The 26305-nt window shown below is 35.8% G+C and overlaps 1 protein-coding gene across 1 annotated transcript in view; it reads right to left on the minus strand.

Moving 5' to 3' along the window:
* LOC136838477 (uncharacterized) overlaps nt 1-16951 on the minus strand; it is a 57780-nt gene extending 40829 nt beyond the window's left edge. Inside the window, exons 1-10 of the mRNA XM_067103440.1 lie at nt 16621-16951; nt 13762-13903; nt 12512-12576; nt 12140-12387; nt 10788-10999; nt 8180-8394; nt 4520-4696; nt 4215-4324; nt 3205-3373; nt 2933-3009 (exon numbers count right to left, since the gene is read on the minus strand). Coding sequence (XP_066959541.1) covers nt 2933-3009; nt 3205-3373; nt 4215-4324; nt 4520-4696; nt 8180-8394; nt 10788-10999; nt 12140-12387; nt 12512-12576; nt 13762-13850 — 1362 coding nt within the window. The 5' untranslated portion in view covers nt 13851-13903; nt 16621-16951. The remainder of the gene's footprint in view (nt 1-2932; nt 3010-3204; nt 3374-4214; nt 4325-4519; nt 4697-8179; nt 8395-10787; nt 11000-12139; nt 12388-12511; nt 12577-13761; nt 13904-16620) is intronic.
* Between the last annotated feature and the right edge of the window lie 9354 nt (nt 16952-26305).

The raw sequence follows: 26305 nt of genomic DNA on the forward strand, positions 1-26305 counted from the left end.
TAAAAGGCATGCCAACCACCGAATTTGCAGGAATTACCAGATTTTAGTCAACAGTTTTAAACTGTTTTACGTCTAAAACATATCCTAAAGCATTAATGCTAAAAAAAATTTTTTTAGATTGGTTTCCTGACAATTTTGTTCATTGCTTGTATGGCACTGTGAACAACAAATTGTAAGAAAAACTTGTAAAAAAAGTCTGTATGACTAATTCTGGATAGGTCCATTGAGTTATGGACTGTTTTATGTGTAAATAAACATATCTTGAAGCGTTATTGCTAAAAAAAAAAAGAAAGTATTTAAATTGGTTCAAAGACAATTTTGTTCATTAATTGTATGGCATTGTGAACAACAAATTGTAAAAAAACTAAAGAGTCTGTAAGACTAATTCTAGGTAGGTGCACGTGAGTGAGACTGTTTAGGGCTGTCTTGTTTGTACATAAACATATCTTGAAGCATTAATGCTTAAAAAAATGTTTAGACTGGTTCATGGACAATTTTGTTTATCGCTTATATAGCACTCTGAACGACAAATTGTAAAAATACATGTAAAAAGGTGTCAAAACTTGTACAAAAATACTTGTCACCCACTAAAATATCCCGTTCTCTCTGGCAGTAGCATCATAGAGAAAATGGTTATACAGTAATGATAAAGGGAGAACTCGCTCAAGATGTCCCGATTGTTTCAGGATTCTCTTGAAAGTCTAGTATAACTACGGTATATACTTCAATTTGTCGTCAGGATATTCATTTTTGTATGCAACTGTTTTATCATATTTTTGAAGTGACACCATGATTTTTTTTAACTGCAAAAAAAAAAAAAAAAAAAAAAAAAAAAAAAAAAAAAAAAAACTACTTAGGAGGTCGAATTTCTAAATTTCTAAATATCCCTTCAATCATAAGGTAGAAACAGTCATCTACTTCATTATGGGTCCTTATGGCGTCGTCACTTCCCTTAATTAATGTGTATTAGCTACGGTAACTAACCTCAGCAAACAGCTGTTTTCTGATTCAGTTGTTTATGTCAGTTCTGTACAGCAGAGTGAAACCTCGCTTTAAAGGACTAATGGGGGGGGGGAAAGGTCGTCCGTTAAAGCTGATTGTCTGTTAAAGTAAAGCATTGTTTTTTTGTGCAATAAGTTATGTTTATTGGTACGCTAGCCGGCCTAAGTGCGAGATAACCACCGACATACATGAAAAGATTCACATTATGAAATTAACTGACAATAAAGGTAATAATATCTTCATAATAAATAGCCTATTCAAGATATAATTCCATATCAATGAAGTCAACTTTTATCTATGAGAGGCCAGCTGACAAAATGTAACCATCGAGTTATAAGGTTGCGTTCACAGCAACCTTTATCTTTCGGTAACCTTTCAGAAATTTTAATGGCAGTGTAATTACGGTAATAATAACATTTAGGATAACAATATTCACTTTAAATTAAAAATTCATTATCATTTTGGTGGTAAATAACTTTTTAGAACAATGCAATCATAAGAACGATAATTATCGTACATTATTGTACTGTTGTTTGTGATTGGCGATGAAACATAAACATAATAAAACCATTTTTATCTCATTATTTGCATATCTTCATAATAAATAGCCTATTCGAGGAATAATTCCATATCAATAATCAACTTTACCTGTGCAAGGCCAGCTGACAAAATGTAAACATCGAATTATGGTAGTACAGTATTCACAGCAATGTTATCTTTTGGTATCCTTTTGAAATTTTAATGGTAGTGTAATTATGGTAGTAATCACGTTTACAATAACATAATACTGCATTCATTTTCCACAAAAAAAGTTCATTATTAATTTGGTGGTAAATAACAGTTTAGAACAATTCAGTCATACGAACGATAATTATTGTACATTATCATATTGTTAGGGGTTTGTGGCTGGCAATGAGACATAAAGTTTCCCTTTTAGGCAAAAACATTATTTACCTTGAATTTCTAAGGATACATCAAGTAAAACAGCATTTGCACGAACATCATATTTACATAACCAATTTTTCATAAGACACCTGTTGTTGCAAAAGCTAGCCTATACTGTACACAGATGGTTTTGTAATTTAACAGTCGTCTTGTAGGCTACTACCCTCAGCCAGATTTTGTCCGTTTAATCTGGTGTCCATTCGTTCTGGGTCTGTTAAAGCGAGGTTTTACTGTACTTGCTGTTGTTTATACCAGTGTTACACATGAATAGCAAGTGGTTCTTAATTATGAGAAATAGTAATGAATTCCTACACAAGCTACAAGTTTGGTAAGCCTGGTTGACTATGTATGATGATTCACACTTAACCTACTGAACTTCTGCTCCTAGGCCTATTAATCAGTTTGAAGGTAACTTACATAATTCATAGGAAGCCTACCTAGTATAATCGACCAAAAAAGAAACCTTCACATTAAGCATAAACTCTTGTAATCTATCGAAAATGTATCTCACTATACATGATATGTACAAAAATCATGATTTGGGACAAAATTTTAAGGATTACAGTACAAGATACACGAGTATATATGCAAACTGTGATGTATATATTTTTAAAATTTTACGTTATGTTATTGTCGGAAATGAAATGTGCTTGTGTATTTAGGGGTAACCTTCAGTTCTGAAATCCGAAAAACTCCAAAAACCAAAACAAAGCTTGCCCTGACGTTTTTGGTAAGGGATTGTAAACCTGTATACAGTAACAGTAAATTAACCTGGAGATCTTGAAACACAAAAATGCAATAACCTGACATTGGTGCTCCATTCACCTAAAACTTCTGAATCTTAAAATTATTAATTTCACTGAACATTACTCATTCTTAAAACTCTGAAAGGGAAGGGACAGTCAAAACAACATCTACTGCTGATTCCTCCCTACCACCAAACAAAGAAAATCAAACTGTGATCACGTGTGCATATGTGGCTTACCTGAAAGAAATTCTCCCTTTTCAACTTCACTTCAAAGAAGACTGGCAGCTCACGTACAGAATTACCATTCACACCACCTGTTGAATATAATACATATTATTTACTGACAATGAATATGAAAATTTCTCCTTCAGAGCAATAAGATACTCTAATAATAATAAACTTGATATACCAACTTGATATACTTATCAATGAATGTTAAATGACTTCATATTTGGATAAACAATAAGCAAATATCAGAAGGCTTCAAGAAATTATCAGTTGGGTCTTACCCAAAATAATTTTTTCTTCAAGCTTAACGCCAGCCAGTCCTGTAACTCCTACCCCAAAAGACCCCTGTGTATACTGAGATTCTGCAGGAACAAACCTCCATCCATTATACTGGTAAACCCTAACACCAGTTAAAGCATTGGCTACAGCAAGCAAGACATTATTCTCCACCTGCAAAAAAATAATCACATTTTACCATACTGCAGTTACTAATTAGCCATAACTAGAGTGCTTTCATGTAATTATTTGGCCATTAAAGTCTTCCTGATTATACTAACTATAGCTTTAAAACCTCCACTTTTTTCACAGTGGTCAAAATAAGGCATTTCTTATTCTTCTACTGTATCCTTGTTGGTTACATCCCACCCAGATGAGCTACCTAACAGCTTCAATAAGTCCTAAAAAATCTAGATTGGTTTCTGCAGTTCCAACAGGCAATGGGAAATTGATTATTTACAATAATGTAGGAACACCTCCCATTTTAAACTGAAATAACTATACAGTGCTTTGCCTGTAACAACAAAGAATGTAAAAGAAATACAGCAAATACGTAGTCATGTGTTTCAACTCCAAACACCAATAAGTAAGGCTAAATGTCAGCCTTGTTTCCCATGAACACACTGGCCAATAGATACACCTTTTATCTAGTCTACAAAACCATAACAAATGTTAATGCTTTAATTGGTTGTTCCTCTGTGAAGTGGAATTAGCCAATGGTAAAGCAGTATTCTAGTGGTGGAAACATGCCACAAAAATCTTGCAAATGCAGTATTACAGCTAGGTGCCAGAGTATAAAGGTTAAGCATTACATGGGGACAACAATTCAAGACCATAATTGCAGTACCTATTTAACTGCCATTTCTTTTATAAATCACTAAAACTATATAGTGTATACCTCTGTTCAGAACAAAACCTGTATAAATCAAGAGGCCATTGTAGTTCAAACATGACATAAGTATTGTACTATAAACCACATTATAAGCAAAAATAAAAAATTTACTGTACTACAAACCTCAATAGCAAGCCACTGGATGGCATTTGCTGTGGGAATTTCTTGAAAGAGTACAAATCTGTCATGATGGTAACAATATATTCCTGATGTTGTGAATGGATTACATTTTCCTGAAAAATCAATTATTATGACTAACAATATACATTTTAAAGCCTTTAGTAAATCACATAAAAGTCTTAATGACAGTCTTTTCATTTGCAGTTCTATTAGTTTAAAGCTAAAGAAACTTAAAGGATCACTTTTCTACTGTAATTATAGTAAATTTCTCAATTATCACAAATCCCTTTTGGATATCTTTAACTTACCCCCATGGTCATCTTGACAGGAGTTGGCAACAGCAAGAAAAGCATTAGAACGTCCACTAGCATTCAAAACGAAGGAAGTAAAATGCTTGGCACCCTTTGTGGGTAGCAACTGAAGAGGTACGTACATCTTGCTCGCTGCTGAATACCTATAAATGTAGCTATAACAGTTGTGATGACCTGTGAACAGAAACATTAACAGAAGTCTATAAAACTACATTTCAACATCATGAGGTGTTCATGTTTTATGAACTTGACTGTCAGTACTGTAGATGATAATGTGTTTATGTTTTATTAACTTGATTATCGGTACTGTAGATAATAATAAGACCACTGAGTGGAACTGCTACACTCATAGGTCTTGCCAAAAAAGTATTTGCTTTTAAAATGAAAACTGAATATTTCAAAGTAGTCAGATCACTAAGTGTAGAGACCAAAGTGAACATGTGGAAAGTATGTTACACAGGCAAACTGTTAGTGGTAGCCTAATATGTGGTGCCAGGAACAAAATGTGGTGAAAGGGAAATACAAAAAATAATAAAGTGTAAATCCAAGGATAAAAATTGGAAACTGAAAAAAATATCTAAGTTTTCAATATCTATGTAAGTTTAGTAAATTTAGCAGTAGTTAACGGTGGAAAAAACTTAAAGAGGATATTGAAGCATACAAAAAAAGGTGTGTAGTTTAAACAGCAGGTGCCAGGAAAGATGCAAAAGGTGTGAAAGCAAAGTATATAAGATACAAATGGAAAAATTCAATTTGAAGAAAAAGATAGTGAATGATGGCACAACTCGACAGAATTCAATATCTGAGGGGGTTAAAAACTGAAAAAAGAACCCACAACCATGAGGAACAAAGTGACTACTTAACAAGCAGCCAGAAAAACCATTCAATGCTAAGCTGACCAAAATATATGAAAACCTGATAAAGGAAGGAATAGAACCAGATGAATGGAGGTCCATAACGAGCCTGGCATATCCTTCAACACCTTATTCTATGTACAAGCTCCCTTCGGGAAAAGGTCTGTGCTTGCACAAAGCCATCTAAATCTAAACCAACACCCAACAAGTGGGTAAGGGCATAATAGTAACAACATACAAAGCAAAGTGAGATGAACTGGAGCATGTAATGAAAATACTGAAGGTGTAAAGTCATCTGTAAAGTCATTCGTGAAGTCTCTGCTAAAAGTGGTAATTGTAAAGTCTCTGCTGGGCAAGTTTTCTGTGGTGACGTCCTATTTTCTTTGCCTACAATTAGTCACGCCTAACGCATCAGGTCACGCAAAGTTCAATCATTTAAACTATGTACAGTATATATTTTGTTTACTTGCTGTCAAAATGTATCACATGTTTTTTCTTTCACAGGCATCAAGATTGTAGCCAATTCCATTTCTGTCTGTTCTCACATTGTAAAGTGTACTGGTTCGCTGTATTTATTGTTGTTATTATTAGGCCTCAGGTCACTGGGGTTTCCATTGTGTTCTTGTGCGGCGCAGCCTGCCGCTATATAAACTACCTGGATCATGAATAAAGTAGCAGTAACCTTATCCTGCTAGTTTCTTTCGCGCCTCTTAAAGTGGTGACCCCGGAGTGGTTCCCGAAGCCATTAGCAGACCCATACGGTGACTCAGTCTTGGCTTCAGGAACTTACTAACGCCCTTAACGGACTAATCACGGCGCTGAACCAGCGTTTGGGCGTGCTGACTCTCGTCGGCAAAATAGAGAAAGGACCGAGAAAAATAGTTAAAACAGTGAGGCAACTGTCAGATTGGATTTAAGGCATATCAACAATAAAAGTCTTTATTAAGAGGATACTACAGGAAAAGTATTGAGTGAAGAGCATAATTGTAATCTGTGGATTATGAAACAGCATTTCACATTAGCAAGAAAATAAATGTGAGTTACAATAGCAGCAGGTATACTAGTTTGTCTCACAATAACTGCAGATATACTGATATATCTCTGAGCAAGTGATGTAATTGTAACATACCATAAGATCTAAGAGTAAATAAGAGGAGTAAATGTTGGTGTCCATCACGAATAAAGCTTCAGAAAGGAACACAGAAAAGGGATCTCCACAAACTGTTATACTCGTATGTACATGACCTAGTGTCAACAGCAGAATCAAAGATGGTGGTCACATAAATGTTTAAAATAGGTTACGGTGGAATAAAATATGATGACTGAAATTCAACATAAGAGATAGAAAGCCATAATGTTAGGAAAGTTGCCTTGAGAATGCTGGGGTAAAAATCAGATTATCATCTCTGTACTAGGCATCAAATGCCGAATGTGTATAAGAGCAACTGGGTAATAGACTGAGTGGTACTAAACAATATAAGGATAGGCCTTGGGAGATGTACAACATTTACTACCTTGTCCTGCCTCTGGAATGTGAAGTAATGAGTGGTAAGGAAAAAATTCTTTTACTCTGGAGTAACAGAGCGATCAAGTGGCACTGAGATGATACTATGAAAAGAAAAGTAGCGAAAGCCTGGATGGAGTGAGAAGAGATTATTATAGTATGGTATGGGTAAATAAAATCATCCCATTACTTAACAGCAAAATTTACGTCGCCAGTATAATGGCCTGTAATACTCTATGCAGCAGACTTTGGTAGAGATAAAGAAAATGAAGATTTTGAAGATGTATGACTGCAGAGCATAATTTTCATGGCTGGAGTGCAGTGGAGATATACAAAAAAGAAGTAAGTTCCAGAGATGTGTTGCCCACAGGCTGGAAAAGTTTTGGGATGATTTGATATGAGATGACAAGAAAAGAGAAGCAATTAAACAAAGTAGCAGATAAAGAAGTAGCAAGACAAAAATCAATTAGAATGGTTATTAAAAAACTAAAGTAAAAACACAAAGACCTAGAGTAGATGGAAATAAGGACAAAAAACAGCCAAGAGACCTAATTCTATGTTTCATATTTCAACCCTTGAAGGTAAAATTCAGTGAATTTACAGCAATGCTTGACCAATGAATTAGCAATGACAATTGTCATAACCTATTAAAAGGACAGCTAATTCAAAAATACAAGGAGCAGACAAAACATCGCAAGTTCAGAGATATTTTGTTTGGCCCATAATCCTGGTTTTTATCAAGGGTGACTGGATGGAGGGTATCTTAAGAGAATTTACCTTAAAATTTTCAAAGTAACTTTCATAAAGCACAGTCTAATGAACTAACTTCTGTTTAAAAATTGAAGTCTCCTAAAAAGTGAGGTCATTAACAGCACTGCTGATTGGACAGTTTTGCTGATGTGTCCATAAATATTCCCATTCATCCTTGCAAAAAAGGCTTCAAAAATAAACTGCCCATTGATACCTCAAACAAGTCATGAGCATAAGAACAGAATGACAATACACCCCTAGTAAACTGGGTCAACAGTTATTAAGCAATCTTGTCAAGGAATGCTGGTCATTCTTTCTCTGGAGAGAAGGAAATGATCCTCTGTAGGGACACCCGGCTTGAAAGACGATGTAGTTCTGATGCTCTCATCTGAAACTCTGGTGTCAAAAAAGTATATAAGATCTTAAACTGCTTTTGAAGGCCAACTTGTGTCTCACCCAAAAAAGATTACAGTACTATATGATATACTACAAAACAAAACAGAAAAAAGGAAAATACTGTACAGTACTGTACTAAAACAAAAAAGTTACCTTTATTGTCGGCAAAATGTGCTTCTGCTATAAAATGCTGATTGCTTATGACAAAGTGATGACTAGAACTAGCATTTGCCGGTGAAAACACCTGTATGTTGTCAAAATATGCCCCGGTCCAGCGATAGAGATTAGACTGTCCTGTTACAGAAGTGTCAAAAGCAGTTGAGGTGGTCATGCTACAGATCATCAACATTATTTCTCCCTGTTGATGCCTGAAAATTAAATACAATTATATTAATTCCAACCATATTAACTATATTAAAACTATGTCAGGGAACCAATAAACTGACAGGAACCCATTACAGTATGACTCAAGATTTTGAGCTTATGGCTAGAGGGACTGCAATGAAATCTTGGGCAAAAACTTCAATCCATTAGAAAACCATGAAAAAAAACTTTCAAAATTTAATTTTTCTTTATTTTATAACTAACGTTTTTTCAAAATAGTTTTCAAAATTTCACTTTTCTGCCTTTTTCAAATTACTCTCTAATGGTAGTTATCCATTAGAAGTTAAAAGAATTCCAAAAAATTTGATTTTATTAATATGTACAGTACTCTCTTTTCCTAAAAACAAATAAATTAGTAAAACAAGATAGTTCTGTTCATTATTTCAAGAACATGCAAAATGAAGAGATTATTTTTTGTGAGCATTTACTTGACCATTTAATCAAAGAACCTTGCAAGTCACAGAGAAATCCAATACACATAAAACTCAGTATATTCAGGGATTACTAAGGATCAAGCAGGAACAAGAGATTATATGGTGTTGGAGTAAAAATCTTTTGGTTCTACATGGCGACAAATCATAAAAAACAGTTGTGGCCAAATACACAGAAAACGAATTTATTCTTAAAGGGGAACTATAGGAACTATGGTAAGGTTTAACTACTTCCAAGTCACAACAATTGACTCACAGGACTGCCCAAAGTACTGTCTTTAATAATCCTGTATACTAAAATCTAAAACTGAAACACAGGAATCGGATACTATATATTTGCTGTTGGTTGACTTAATTAAAATGTGTTTAATGACAACAGGACAATATGGCAGCAAATCCTACAACCCATGAAGACTTTAAAACATCTGCATAAAAAGAACAGTGTGGACCTTTTGTCTTATATGTTTGAAAGTGCATTGTTCATGACGATCAGGAGTATATGCATAACTCTTTGATTAGTAGCTTAACAAGAAGGATTTATGGAAGTGTAATTAAATTGTCATATAAAAGAGTATTTTTGCTTTTTCCTGTCATATGTTTTTTTTTATTTAAATGCAAGTCAAAAACTATGCCTAAAGATTCCATGGATGGATAACAGGGGACTATATTATCTCTAATATTCATCTCAACAATATGATGAGTGTTTCCACTTAAAATTGGAAGCCAAAAGATGAGGACCATTTGCATACCTCAGAGATGGCAAGGTTTAGCATACAGGGGCCAATGACCTGGTAATTCAAGCTACCAAAGAATATGGAGTTCATTTTAAAGAAATTACAAAAGATATGAAATACTGTGAGAAGAGAAATACATAAGTGCAAGGTGAACCATTTTAGGGTAGCAATGCACTGCATCTTCACTTGAACTATTGATATTCTAATTGTACAACATCCTCAAGGAGACTGTTTCACAGTCCAACAGCATGAATAAAAAACCTCTGGAAATGAGAACAGCAGCACGGCATGCTTACAGCCTAATGGTGCCGCTGTTCAACAAATCTGGTCACTCTTAGCAGCAAAAGAGGATCAGGGATCAACTGTGATATTAGACTTTCTCTGCTAAAATACAACTTACGAAAAATTTATAAACTAGAGACCACCTGTCAATAGCAAGGTGTTTCAACTGAACAAACCAAAACTCCTACAACGTTTTCCAGCAGGTAATAATAGCGTACCATACTGGTTGTTTGTGGCATAAAACCAATTCACTAAACACCTGAACAAAACATAAAATGTCATAAGTAATGTCATAAGTAAAATATTTTGTATATATACGTGTATGAGGAGATTCAAGTTTTCTTCTGAACCTTTTGAAATATCAGTGTTTTGTGCATCAACAGATCACTACAAAGCTAGTTATATAACAACTGTAGCACATACTTCAAATGAATGAAGATGCATAAGAAAACATGCACATTATATGAGACTAAGAAAGTCTTATATAATGTGCACAGCATGCACTAAATTTCAATCAGCTGATAAATGTAAACAATAATGATGTTTGTCTGCACAGGATTCAATTATTTTTCCTCATGGCTGCCTAGAAAAAACCCAACATCTTTAATATAAAGCAATATGTTACACTACTTTTACAATATGTCTTAATTAAATAATATGCTCCATGTGGAACCTTTGTAAAAATGCTGAAAACTGATACACAAATGTTAATGAAACCACCATCCACTCATGAAGTCTGCACTATCTACCTGATGCACATTTACAAGAACAAAACATCCCAAATCCTGGATGTGAAGTGAATCAAACTTGTCTTTCAGCCAAGAGATACCAGGCTATTTTCTAATGTCCAGATTCTCCAGTTTTTTACCACCTATAAAATCCTAAAGAATATGATGAGGGACTTCACTGCCACGTAAGAATATAACTTACCACATTGAGATGTGTGAAAAGCCACGTGCTTCAATTAGATGAATATACTGAAGATCATAAGAACCTGCAACACTCTTCTCTAAGATGTAAGTCTTCACATTACCATCACCTTCAACTAAGTGGCTTCCTATACATGTAATGATCAGCTTTCCTTTAGATACTGCAGTCATATCACAATTTGTTACTTTATGGATTTCTGCAATCAGAGTTGTCTGAAAATAGAGAATTAAGATCAAAATCATGGAATTCTTATTATAAATGGAAATGTAAAATATATACTGTACCATATACAGTATACAGTACTGACATACCTAATGATTTTGAATACCATGAGATCCTTAAAATTTTGTCTCCCAAAGATGCCTTCAATATACCCTGTACATCAAGCAATTTTTTATAGAAGTTAGGTGTACCAAATTTCAGCTTATCTAGATACCATATATAAAAATATTAACAGGCCATGTACTATTCATCTTGATATTAACAAGAAACAGCTATGAAGCTCAACTTACTTCCATTATCACCCACATGACTGTAAATAACCTACTGTTTTGTTCCTACTGTACAGTAAACGTATTTGGTTAATCAAAGTTGCATTAACAGTTGTCAGCCTGTTCGATCTAATACTCAACTGTAACTTTTATTTTTATAAAGTATAAATATATATTCCTTTTCACTACAACTGAGGTAAAAGACAGGAAGTTTACGTAAAGCATAATTTAACATACTGGTACCAAAACTGAAAAAAATTATGTGCCAGATGTTAAACTTTTCAGTATCAATGTGCAAAATCACAACCTAGATGTACAATATGTGGCCATCTTCTAGCTCTACTTGCTGTAGATGACGTGGTACAAAACAGAAAACAAACAATACCATGCAGAAAAAAATCAGCCAAGGTATAATCAAAATCAGTACAGACAATTCGCACTTTATGCAAAGGGACATGGCAAGAAGAATTCTGACAACACCACCAACATTCCAACACCAATGGGTGGGAAACAGTGTTTATGGACATTCCATCCTTGTCAGCCAAGAGTTCATAATATGTTTAAGTGCCAGTTGTACCTAACAGCACAATGGTATAAGCTAACTTCATCAGCAGAAATGATTTGCCATGAGAGGAGAATACAGTATTCACCAAAAGTTTTTATGTTAATCTTTTGAGTCTGTAGACCCAACCAGAGACAAACAATAATCAGTTCTGATTTACCTGTTAAATGAGTATAATACATAGTACTTTAGGATGATTACAGTACTGTTTAATGAATACTAAGCCCTTTATTTACTGCAAATACGAAAACTACTCTACCAGTAAATTACAACGAACAGAACACCTTGGATTAACCTACCTTATAAGCATCAAAGTCCAATGAAAGAATCTTCAAGTTCTCTGAATCATCAATGATACAGGAAAAAACAGTTTTGTTCCAAACATACATTTGTATATTCTGAGATTGAGGCAACAGGAGTAATTCCAGCTCCTCAATTTCACCAATTACAAAGACATCACTGGACTTCGTTGTTGCAGCTGAATTTAAAACTTCAAGAATATCATCTGCTTCCCTAACAACACGTTTAAGAAACCTCTCCATGTGACCTGTAAGAATTAATGGTTTTTCATATTTGCCTTTTGAAATGTTGCCATTATATATATATATATATATATGGTATTATCATGTAGAACCTTGTATTAATGCAAGCTCTGCTTCTTGTCATCTTACCTCTGATGTTTGCATTTACAATACCAGACAAGGGGTTTCTTGAACCTCTTCTCAGGTTGTCAGTCCTAGAAAAATAAATTCTGAAGTCAGTGTAACAATGGTATTGTATTCTACAGGATAGAATTCAAGGTAATAATTTCCAAAACCAATGTGGAAATGTTGCCCTACAAAATTCAAGTTGGGAGGTATATCTTCCAGGATATTCCAAGTTTTTTTAAGACTTGAAACTTGTTGAATTTGAAGGAAAAATACATCAAGAAACTAAAACAAAATCTAGTAAAACCTCATTCTGTCAAAGGCACGAGACAGAACCATCACATGATTACAACAAGAGGAAGGTTTAAGGTAACACTTGCTAGATGCAGGTTAAAAACAGACTGTCTATTGTTTGAATAGTATGCAAAAGGTGCAAAGATAGGTCCAGAACATGGCCACTACATGACCAAACCACATTAAGGAGATGGAAACATTTTAAAAAGTACTGTAAGTAGTAAACAAACAAAGTTTTGTAATATTCAAATTTACTCACATATCTACACAGATTTTTTTAATACTAGTTCACTTTCTTCAACAATATCTATGAAGTTCATTCCCCACTGAGCAGAAAAGAAAGAATTGCTAAGCACCTTCCCATCCCATCCTTACTGTTCTTAACAGTAAGGTGGTGTTGGCTTCAGGCCAGATTAGTTTAACGTCTGGGTTTCTTGACAGTACCAGTGAATCTTTGGGGGAACCTGCCAACCCAACTTATTGGATCCATATCACAAATAAAATAGCAGCTCTCTATAAAAAAAATTCACTCATTTAACATCAGGGTTTTTTTTACAGCGCCAGTAAATCTTTGGGGAACCTACCAAATTAGTACCAATCCAACTTATTGAATCCATATCACATAACTAAAATAGCAGCTTCCTAACAAAGTTTCACATCTCCAGTAAGTTAAGTTATAGTCAGGTCACAAGGTCCAATCAGTTATGCCTTACAAGATCAGCAAAGAGCAAAGATGTACCTTTTGGAGACAAATTTTGACGTTTTCTTGGTAATACTATTTATCTACGGTGTTCTCTCAAAAGAAAAGTTCCCATGTACCTAGCTTTATCTACCATACTGACCTTCACCAAAAAAAGATAAGAAAAAAAGTTTTAAAAAATGACAACTGAAAATTCTATACAATAAGATTTTAAAACGTATTTTCACTGTACTGTAATTGTTACTATTATTTATAAAATACAAAAGATATTTATAATTACCTTACTTCTACTGAAGCCTGTACTACAGTTGTCCATAAACTGAAAATATGCAGTAACAGCACCCACTGTAGCTGTATTTTCCATGTCATTCTCGTCAACCTTATAACTTCACTGCCGTTCTTCTTATCTATGAGGAATTTGGCTGCAAAATTAATGATTGCAAAAATTCAAAATAAGTGATCAAGAAATATTTTACATACCTTACAAAATAAACAAGGGCTTTACATGATTTAGAAATGAAATTTTGTTGGTTATGTAGTTCATGTATAAATATTGTAGTTTTAAGTTGAATCTGGGATGCAAAATATATTCATAATGAATAAGATCATCAAGAGAGCTAACTACAATTCTGAACCTTATGTACTGTGCAAATACAATTTACTTTCAATTAAATATCTGAAATTTGGCCATATCCCTGGGACTGGGGTACAGTATATCTAGGGCTGGTAAGCCATTCAATGCCATCACAGAAATGAATATGTGAATAAATTTTTATTATAAAATAGTTACAGCATTAAAAACTCAGACAAGTACACTCTAATGCATAAACATCATGCTTATCGTTCACACACACACAATCTAAATATAAGTTTTTGTAATTTACAATTTTCCTAGGTATACAAACCACAGCCTTTTATACAGAAGTACACTCAGCACTACCTGGAATAGTCTTTGAACTTGATAAAAAGGCCTTAACTGGTAGTTATGGGGGATGGGTGGGGACATACTCCTCACTCAACTTCCATCACTAGCCACATTTTACTTCAGCCACAAGGGCAAAGCAGGGTGGTTGAGGAGGGATTATGATGAAAGGCTCTGGTTTGTATACCTAGGAAAAGTACAAATTACCTTAAAAGTTTGTTTGTTCCTACAGAGATAAAAACCAATGCCTTTTATATTGGGTACTAAAATCTTAAGCAGGAGGTCATCGCTCACACCTAGCATTGTTTAATCCTACCTGGAAACATCAAGCTCCCAACGCACATGCAAGCAGGGGATGCAATGACTCCTATAACTTCCTACTCGGTCAGCAAATGGGTTGACTAAGTGGTAGGGCCACTGGAGTGAGCAAACCTCTGACCCAGGCAGCAAGCTCGCTAGAGAAATGCTAATATTTGGAGAGCCATGAAATCTTCTAGAGGAATTTAAGCCAGTAGACAGCTAATTCTGGCTAATATTAAGTACAGTAATAGGTTCAGAACAAGCTCTTACCTTCCAATCTCCCTCAAACTTGTTAAAAGGGAGGGCAGAGAGAGACATTTCAGGGGCTAAACTAAGACTGGATGCTAGTAGTGTAGGTTCCTGTATCTGGTCTGATTGTAACAGATTCTCCACCTTAGATGCTGCTCCAAAGAAGGAAGAAGGGAAGTTGAGCCCAGTCACCCCGACATTCACACCTTCAAACTTACACTAGGCTAAAGCACTAAAAGGCGCGAGATACTCCTCTGTCGGATCAGAGCTGGGTGCCTAAACTACTTGTTGAGCAGCCACCACAGTGAGGTTTAATCACTGACACTTCTTAAAGTTGCAACTTTTTCTTCTGGTTTTACTTTTTCTCTCTTAGTTTATCCTTACTTTTTAATTTGGTTATACTGCAGAAAAGTAGCAAACATTGTTCTGCTACTGGCCAGGTCAGGGTGCAACAGCTTAAGATAGGTTAGACTGAAGAAAGGCTAGGCTGGGATACATCCTTGTTGAAGTATGTATTTCCTCTACTAAGCTACACAGTACAACCAGCAGATAAAAGAATGTGTGCAACTCTTTTGTACTTTCACCCTCAATTCTTTTTCCATACTGGTTGTTCTCCTTTTGGGGGGCAAAGTAGGGTACCTTGGCTATTTATCACTCTGCTTTTGCAAGTATGGTTGCATCTTTGTTTATAACAATAACAAATAGTCAATCAATAGGCCAGGTTAGGTTAGGGAGGGCTTAGGGGATTCAGAAACCTGGCCTCCAAGATCAAGAAGGACTTGGTATTATAAGTTAGGTTAGAACATAGGCTATTCCTTGTTTCCTACTGGTCTAGGCCACCATTTTTTATGGGAATAGAGAAGGGGGGTCGTGTGTGGCACCACTGCAGATTAGGGGGAATAAATATGCTTTTTCGCTAAAATTTGAGGTAATTCCAAGGAAGTGTTCTGCATACAAATATTTGAGATTTTTTGACTAAACAATACAGAAATTGGAGTATATAATGCCATACCAGTAATATAACTTGATTTACCAAAATAATTTGAGATTTTACCATCTTTTGTTTATTTTACAAGTTAATTCCCAAGGGACTGACAGGCCTTATAAACATGGCATCCCATGATGCTTTTCTGTGTAAGAATGAACTACAAGAAGGTAAATTTCTGCATGCTCTACTTGCAAATGACCCAACGAACTGCACATAACCTAATGAACATCAAAAATGTTCTAAGCACACATTAAAACATGAAAATAATCTAAAGTTCAAAATCCAGTAATAGTTTAATGTTAAATTTTACCACTTGCCTACAATTTGCAAAAGCACTGACCAGACCTTCCTTTAACCTAACCCAACCTGGGCCACTGTGACTTGACTTTGCAGGGTGGGCTTTGTCCCACGGCCCCCTTCCTTCCCGTTCTTTGTAGATTTTCACTATTTTCGGCCATTTCTGACAGTTTATATCGCCCATGTATTTGTCAATCACAGCGTCAACATGACAATTATATGTTAACCCTGTTAACTGGGTCAACATGATAATTGCATGTCAATCCCAACGTGTTACCTACGAATAGCCTATGGCATATAGTTGTGTCAACCTGACTGACCAGAACAGGATGCAGCCTTCCACTGAGCAATGGAATAAGTCAATTCTTTCTTTTTCAACTTACCTGGAGTGAATCTATGTCGTAAACTCGTGTGAATAAAGCCGGCGTCGAATATAACCTGTGTTTTTCAAATATTCACTGAAAAAATATAACGTGGAGTTCGGGTAATGGACGGCAGCAACGTTGACGTCAAACCAAGGAAACTGGAGTAATTGGTGAATCTTCTACTGCATCTACGTAAACGTATGAAGTACGAAAAACTATCGTTCTTTGTTGTAGTTGTCTATCTACAGTTTCTCTCTCTCTCTCAGAAATGATGTCAGGACTGTAAACTACATCAATCCATTTTTCCTGTCCATATTTCCTTTCTGGGAAGTCTTTAAAAATAATTTTCCTTAATTAATCATTCATGATTAATTAAGCTCTTTCTTTTCCTCTCTCTCATTTTGAGCAATCCAGCACTGGTCGACCAAATGATAAAGATTTATTTATTACAAAATACAGAGTCAGCCAGTAGTTTTAACTAATTTATCCTTCAGTATTTTTTTTCAGAAATATCAGTAGCAACAGTTGCTGTAAGATGCAAAACTTGTAGAAAAATGATCATGGCATACTGTGGGAGGCTTGAAAATATGTAATAACCCATATTGGCAAGATTAAATATAGTTAATTACATTCCGAATGAACATTTTATAGTGAAGCTTTGCAAAAGCACTTTCATAAATAATAATTCAGGGGTGAGACTTGCAGTCAATAATAATAATAATAATAATAATAATAATAATAATAATAATAATAATAATAATAATAATAATAATAATGTCTGAGATAATGACTTCACCAGCTATTTCTGAACTAATAAAGTACTTCAGGAGGAATATTACGGGGCCGTTCAAAAATTACGTAACTTTTTGGTAATTTTTCACCCCACCCCCCTTCCCCCTTGTCACGCCTCATAACAAATGTCCAGACCCCCTAGAAAATTATGTAACATCAGCTAGTAACCCCACCCTCTTGAATTAGTATGTTACCCTTTTTTTTTTTAATAATATATTAAAGTCTGGCCTAACACTGGAAATTATTACCTTTAGGTTTTTCTTAATACTTTTTTGTTATGACATTAAAGATTCACGGATAAATTTGAAATGAAAATGTCCTATTATGCCATGTTTAGAAGAGGGTTAATTTAATGTGATTTTTTAAAAGTCAAATTGATGTATAAAGTAGAGAATGTCGGAGCTCAGAAAAGGGATGAGTTTGTGATATTATTCTGCCATGTAATACGGATAGTAGAAAATGTTGAAGTGCAAATTAAACATATAATTATGCAGAAAAAATACCATATTCTCAATATTACTAAAATATAATAAAAGTCTATTGCAGAATCTTCATTATCTCTTATGGCCTACATTTACACATTTTCAAAGGAAACAAAGGAAAAAATCTGAAAATGTTACGTAACTTATGGCTGCTGCCTCCCCGCGCCCCGTCACTGTCATCACACATCCCCTCCACCCCCGAGAGGCGTAACGTAATTTTTGAACGGCCCCTTAAAATGAGACAGTAGTGTGAGAACTGCCTGAAACATTAATGGCCTAAATGCGTTACAGAATGATACTGGGTACTTAACACGTTACAGCATGGGAGTGATGTATCCTAAACACATGGCATATAAGCATTAATGACAGATGAACAATATTATTTTGAAAGCAAATTCCCTTTTCCATTTTCTCATTTACGAGAAATGCCCAAATTAATTGCTTCCATTGAGTACCCTTTTTGCTATTCAACGAAAAAATAACAGAAATTACGTCCTCAGGACGGATCACGATTATTAATTCAATATACTTTTCCCTTATCTCGAAAGCAACGTATTTATCTCTTGAACATTAGCCGCGCTCTTACTGGCTGCTTCAGGAACACGTACCCGTGCCGGCATAAGGCCAGCTCAACCAACGACAGTAACTCCACACTCCAGTACCAAAACAATGACTGTCAAAATAAATCTGATAAAATATTGTAAGCGGAATGAGATGCTTTGAAATAGATAAATCACTTCATGCGAAATGGCTCTGCTGATAGGAATAAGACACTGGAATCTGTGTTCTACTATGAATATTCAAAAGACCCTTTAGGATAAAGCATGAAGAACATTCTATCTGGTGGTATGCTGCAACGGGCGTCTGTTACTCAACAGAATCAGATTAAGTCGTAAAGTATACCAAAAAATCAATCAACCACCTTAAGAAAAGAAAATATAAGATACCAGTATGGAATGTGGTGCGTGAATCCGGAACAAGACATTGCTTCAATCAATGGTCACTGAAAATAGGAGAGCCTATATGGCAGCAACCTAAGAAGGTTGAAATAGCAAGCCCAGACTCTCTGGGATGTTACATACCGACATACAGTGGTGAGACCGTGACGGTCGCTGTCCCGATCTGGTCGACTGCTAGTCGCTTGTTACTCATGAGCAGACTGTTGCCATTAGGCACAAAACTGCATATAGAGAAAATACCGAAGTGCCTTCGTTAAAGTTGTCATAAGAAAGGCTTTTTGAGCAGTTATCATCATAACTCCTGACACTACTGTCGTCACTGCAATGAGCGTTCGTAATGGCGCCGCTTTTGGAGTTTCTGTAAGCTGTGAATTCATCATTTGTTTTGATGGAACATAAAATGTTAATATTAAACGATGGACTGTTTGATAGTTATGCAATTGTTGACCTTTCTTTGGCCTTAGTGATAGCACTGCTTATATGTGCGATTAGCCTTTAATCCTTCTGTGGATCTTGCCGTGGATTCTGCTAGAACTGACACTGTCGGGAGCTAAGAACAGTGTTTTAAACTGTAACAATATGGTTACAGTTTCTAACGGTTACTCATTTTATGGTAATGCTTGTCCATACGTATGTCAGGCTTATTTGGTAAATCTCCACTGCTGTCACATTATTTTTCCACTGCGTAGGAAGCAAATTCACACACACACACAAATTTGGCCATCAAGATTCAATCATACACGCCTGTTCGATGTCTGTGCCCGTGTCCTTTTCCAAGCTAATTTTCCTTCTCATCATCCCCCTGTGTATTTATGTTAAAATTCATAATGATTGTTTGTTTAGATTTAAAGTTCTATTTTTCACCATGTGTATTTTAGTTTTATATTGAAGAGCAATTTGACCAGCATTCGGTGTTAACGATGCGCATAATTGTACTTTCACACATTGCTATTCAGCACTCCCAGGTAGGAGTGAATTATTTTCCTAAGAAGTTGTTTATCTGAATCTTATGAATTGTTATATAATGGAAGAGGACATGCAGTAGAATGTTTTTTTTTTAATTAAATATTTTAATATTATTACGCTGATTGCGTGCCGACGTGAGTTACATGTTAGCCAGCAGCGGCTGTGTCTAGAGTCGGCTCGTCGGCGCCCTTCTACCAAGCACACCTTGCACAGGTGTCGTGAGCTTAGTGTCACAACTTTCGTACCGTAAGGCAAAATTTCCCATTAGCTTTTGGTGTGCTTTACATACTCCAGTTTTGTAGACTGAAAGTTTTTAGAAAAAAAATTGTTGCTTTGGACATTTATTGAGAGAATGGGAAATAGGAAGATGAGTGTAAACCAAGCACGGAATGTACTCTGCTCGCAGTAATGTGGCGTTCCTGCAAGTTCATGCGCCTTTGCTGACATACGTTCGCTGGGGATGGTTGAAGGGGTCTATCAATACTACATTATGATTTGCAGATCCATCTGTGTAGTGGAAGGATGTGTGGCAATGAAAACAGTTCAAGCAGGCTCCTGATCGGCTAAAGTGTACTAAGTGAAGAACACGTTGGAGCCTCAAGTTTGTGTGCTCGTCTTATGTCTGTTGCTCCGAGTGACCATATGATCCCAGAGAAGGATACAGTACTTCTACGCGTGCTACTAGACAGTGATAAACAGAAGCCTTCACCGTTTGCGTTTTAAGCCAATTCACTGCCTTTTTTTTTTTTGTCGTTTTGAATTTTTATTTCAATGTTGATCTGGAACAAATATTTCATGGGATGAGATGAATTGTGCTTCTTTGATATGCCTGATTTTTCAAGAGGAGGAAATTAAGATTCTGACATTTTCAGAATGGAAAAGAGCATTTATTCTCTTTATTTAGCAGTAATAGCGGCAGCAGAAATTACATTTCTCGAAGGGTAAATATTTCCAATAATGTACCATTCCCGTTTTTCTTTTTTTCCTCTCTCCAGCAAGTGTGTATTAATTCTAAATTGCTTATTGACGTCTAACTGTGTTGTAATTAATGACCTAATAGATATGTATTGATCTCACTTAATCCCATCTTTTTTTTTTTTTTTTTGCAAGAAATGAAAGCCGATCAAAAGTGGATTCTATTTTGTTCTTGTACCGCAGCTTTCTCCTTTTTCATAGGTCCAACAAAATTTGGTCTTAATATCTTTGTAAAGTATGCGCTGCACCTAATGAAGTTAGTAAAAAAAAAAAAAAAAACATTCTTTCTAGCTGACAGGCCATTCTTGCCAATAAAATTAACTGAAAGAAGTGGAATGCATTTACATTACTATACTTTTTGATAAATATCGTTGAAAAACTCTACTGGAATTATGGTTTGTCATACTTTCATCTCCAGCACATAAAATTTTACAATGCCCACAACTTCGAAACAATTCTGCTGTGTAAAGCCTGAAAGTACATTTGAACCAGTAAAAACAAGGATAAGATTTAAGATATATTTATTCGTGTAGTTTGAACTTTAGGTAAAAAACGAAGTATGATGGTCCATAGAAACCAAACACCACTGACAAGTAAATTTTAACCTGTGGGACCTAAAATGCTAAGAATGTTTTGCAACATCTTTAAGTATTACTTTCTTTGTTCAAGTCTGCAATAACCTCGTTTTCCTTCACATCTTGTGTTTTTCAGGTACCACAAACATTAGCGAGGGGTGGCTCTCGGTGTCAAATAGCCATACCAGCTCAGGATATGATAGAATTCAGAGATTCTTTTCAAGAACTTCTAGATGATGGGGGTTATAGAGGAGAGTTGCCTGGAGGACGACACACACGAGTAGAGAACAAGAATTTCCATTTTAAAATGGGCCAAAATAATCAAGGGATATATAAGCGCATATCTGGGGTAAGAATTTGTGCTTAGGAATATTTTATTTAAAATGTCTGCATAAACTGAAACCTTCAATTTTTACTCACACCCTAGCATCCAGTAAACGACATTGAGGCATGGTGTGGGTAAGAGTTTCCAATTGCAAAATAACCACATTTTTAATTACTTACAAATGTTTTTATGATACAATCTGTAACCAGTTTTCAAGTCCTGCTGCATTTCAGATGAATAATATATACTCCAAGTTCAGAGACTTTTCATAAGATAAAAGCAGTGGGGTTACATGTTCAAGACTCCCTTTTCTAAGGTGAAACAGAATGATACGGCTTGTTTTTCATTTTTTTATCAATAAAGCCAACATTCCGTCGTTATTCTTCAATCGTAAGCTCTCATAATCACTGAAGTAACAAATTTAAAGGAAATTAGCAATTAGGGAGTTTGTACGAAACTACCAACAAAGATTCACTGGGTCCCTTCGTCAGTACAGGATAACTGAGGAGCAACAAAGAATATTCAATGAACTGTTTTGTCACGAGACATAACAGGCATAAATGATGTTCATTTCCTTCAGTGTTTCATGAGCACTTCCTAGTGAAAAATTGAGATGAATACACTTGTTAATACTGTGACTATCCTGCATTTGTGTACAAAGTATCTGTGTACCTGGCAAATCATTATTATTATTCACAAGATGAACCCCATTCATATGGAACAAGCCCACAAGGGCCACTGACTTAAAATTCAAGCTTCCAAAGAATATGGCGCTCATTAGGAAAAGTTAAGTATACCTTAGTTTTGCCAGAACACTGAGCTGATTAACAGCTCTCCTAGGGCTGGCCCGAAGGATTAGACTTATTTAACGTGGCTAGAACCAATTGGTTATAGCAACGGGACCTACACAACGTGTGGAATCCGAACCACACTATAGCGAGAAATGAATTTCTATCACCAGAAATATATTCCTCTAACTCTTCATTAGCCGGCCGGAGAGTCGAACTCAGGCCCAGGAGTGCTAAGCCACAACTCTACCGTACATGCACACACAAAATGCTTTCAAATGCTTTCATATGATGTCACGTTGCAATAATCAAATTATGGTAGTTTCCTTTTGAAAGAAAACTCTCATACTTGACTTGGAATGACACCATATGATAAAAATCAGCAGATAGGATTTGTTAGAATACAGGGCTTATGTTTGATACAGGTGACGGGTTCCGGATGAATACTCAAAGGAAACAAAATACCTGTCCTTATTACTTCTGCTTTTTCACATATGGGTCACATATCTCTCTAGATACATGATACATTCTCTTCAAGATGCTTTGTAAATCTTGTGGAGCTCTGCTGATTAAAACAGCACCGTCTACATATTCTAAGTATGTGAAATTTCTGTCATTCCTTCAGTCTAAACATTCTCTTCCATCCCCGACACTTTTTCCCTATCAAATCTACTAGAATGGTAAACAATAAAGGTGAGATAAGACTCCTGTAGTACCCCAACTATTTAGTGCAAATTCACTGGATGAGATTTGATCAGCACCTTTCATCTACTTCGTTCATGGATAATTTAAATTAGCTTTACATATTTACCGGGATGCCATTGTGACGCAAGACCACCATAATATTGATCTGCGGATGCTGTCAAGTGTCGTCTTGTAATGATAATAAATTAAAAGGCTATCAAAAGAAGAATTTTAAATTCTGTACACTGCTGCGCAACTTCTGCATTTTTAAAATCCAGCTCGTTCATCTTCACGCATTTTATCGAACTTTCTTCCCCCAATTGACAATAATCATCATTAAAAATGTCCGTTACAACAGACGAACGTGCAATGCCTCTATAGTTACATTATTCAGTCACGTCACCTTTCTTTGGTTCCTTCGTTATGACTTTAATTCCCAGCCATGCTTTGTTTTTTCATTCCATATTCTGCACAACAGAACAGTGTAGTTAGTGTACAAGTTGGCATAGTTAGTATAAGTTTACTCGTGAGCAGATGTCCCAAAAGGATTCATATGCTAATGTGAAAGGGAGGAACGAACGTTCCATATTTCACAACAGCGGCTTTGCGTGATCAAGAATAAGCTGGTGATGAAGAATAAGCGCGTAAGTTCTCAGGCAAATATGTGTCACGTTTATACCCACATTTTGTATATACTCAGAATGTCTGTAACGTTCTTGAACACACATGACATCTGGAGTTTAATATTTCATTTTTTCTACGGAAAGTTTAGGATTGGCTACAGCCTATACCATTCTATCAACAGGTTAGTTTATGCTGTCGTTTACGTGTTACTGTTAGCGAGGGAAAAGACAAAACCCTTCCTTTCCAGTCGATACGGAAATCTTTCTTTAAAGGAGAGATAGGTCTGTTTCAGTGTCTTAGATTTTCTTTCAGATGAGCCAGTGATGCGGTAAAACATTGACTGTTTCGTAAAGGTCAATCGATATCTTTTACTTCGGTGAGCTTTCCACACATCACACGGGAGCTTTAAATATCAAAATACGGGCACAGGTAGCAAGAATAAGCGGCAAACCCAGAAGTGAAGCACATGAAAAAATTTACACTTTAATGGCCTGCTTAACAGGACTCGTAGAGTCTTAAAAAAACATTTTTTTCTAAACAAGTGCATGAGGGGAAAATGTACCAAAATTATTCATACAGACTTTAACTATAACAGATAATATTTTATGGTAAATATAAACTCGAACAAGTATTACACAACAACCATGAAAAAGTCGAATTTTGAAAGTGTCCTTTAAAAGAATATGTGGACAGACTTAAAATATGAGTCCACACGGTGTTAACGGAAGTGCCGAAGGCTGAAGCTTAGGAAGTACTTGCAACCAAAACTTAAACATGTAACCATCTTTCATTCATATTACTGTACCTCCGTTTATAATCTTTCTTCTGACGTTCAGTCCTCTCCTCACAATTGATTCATAGTGCAGCTGCGAGGTTTTCCTCCTGTTGCACCTCCTGAACCTTTTTGCTGTCATTTTCAGTTTCAGCGCTGAATGACCTCAAACGCTTGGACTTTGGCCTAAATTCTATATTCTATTCTATTTTCTGGTCCCCAGTGGTCTGTTCAATGCGTTTGTCGCTAGGAAACTTATACGCTTGGTGATACCAGCTGCCTAGCTATTTCTCGTCATTTGAGATGACATGGTTATTCAACAGCAACAGTATATTTGATACGTAACACCAGCTGGGAGGAGACAGGGACCAGCACTTTTTTGTCTCTATCATCCGAAGAAAGTGTCTTAATTCAAGTAAAGTCTGTACGTCAATGGCTAGCATGTATGGTTTGTGCAACACATGAAAAGGCAGCAAATTTCATATTCTCAATTACAGGCCATTCTCGCTGAGATGCAAGATCTGCTACATATACAGTAGGCCCGACATGCATTTCGGAAACATTTGAAGACAACCTGATTAACGAATGCCGAAATCGATTTATGGAAAGTGGAAGCTAACAAGCTTATTAACATATAAGGACTCAAAACATGCATCAGCCGTAGATCAAAAGGTTACTTAAAACTTACAAGAACGTATGTTAAGGAAGGTGGGAGGATCGGAGTTTGGTTGCAGAATACTTAAATGGAAAGATCGGGTTAAAGGAACCAGATTTGGAAGCCAATAAAGTTTTTCTTTATCAAGTGTGCAAAAGGTTAGCTACTGAATCGAGTGATCAATCACACTTATTGTGAAGATTCTAAGATTATTGAAGAAAACCAAAACAAAAGTAAATAGAACTTGTAAAGTTGCAGGAGTGAAGCTTTATGCTGCCATCTTAGCAGTACAAGTAAATTGCTGGTTAAGCTTGTCAAAAATACTTTTTCGGGGATCTAGACTCTGTGTGTTGCGCCGTTTGTCACCTTATTACAGAAATGATACAATGAAGCTAGAGATAGTTAAAAAATAAAAAGACCAACGATAAGAAAAACTCTGGAATACATGGTTACACACAAAAACTTTTACATCACTGGAAACTAGACGATGGAAATAGAGAGAATTGAGTGTGATAAGGAAAATTTAGAACACAGGCACATCTTCAAATGCTGTGATACAAGAACACGACCTGATGCGTTACCTGAAAGAAGAAAGGCACTGGAAAACAGTAAACACAACGTCTTCTTGAGTTAAGCAGTAAGAGTTATGACTGATCGGTTATACCCTTCCCAAATGGTCTTTGAATTGCTAAAACGATTCTTCAGTGCAAAACTAAGTAATTTGACTAGTGTGACATCTTAAAAAGAAATAAGACATCACATAAATAATTTACAACTAATGCCTGCTTTGGGTATTGCATGCGCAAGCATTACATGGCGATAGACGAAGCAGTTATGTAAGAGAAACATCCCACTTTCAGAACCTCTAACGGAATGACATGCTATGTTTCCTATCCTGTACCGCCATCAATGACTGAACACTACGCAAAACGAGTCTCTTAAGCTCCCACGTTATCTTCAATGTCATGAAATAGGCATCAGCAAACGAAGAATTACAAAAATGACGAGAATAAACAATGTTTCCTCACGGCCACGGGGCAACGTTCATGTCTATTACGTAACGCATGAACGCGCCTAAATCGAGACGAACGGTTTAGCATCGAGTG

This window comes from Macrobrachium rosenbergii, chromosome 5 (genome assembly GCF_040412425.1).
Source record: "Macrobrachium rosenbergii isolate ZJJX-2024 chromosome 5, ASM4041242v1, whole genome shotgun sequence".
Lineage (NCBI taxonomy): Eukaryota > Metazoa > Arthropoda > Malacostraca > Decapoda > Palaemonidae > Macrobrachium > Macrobrachium rosenbergii.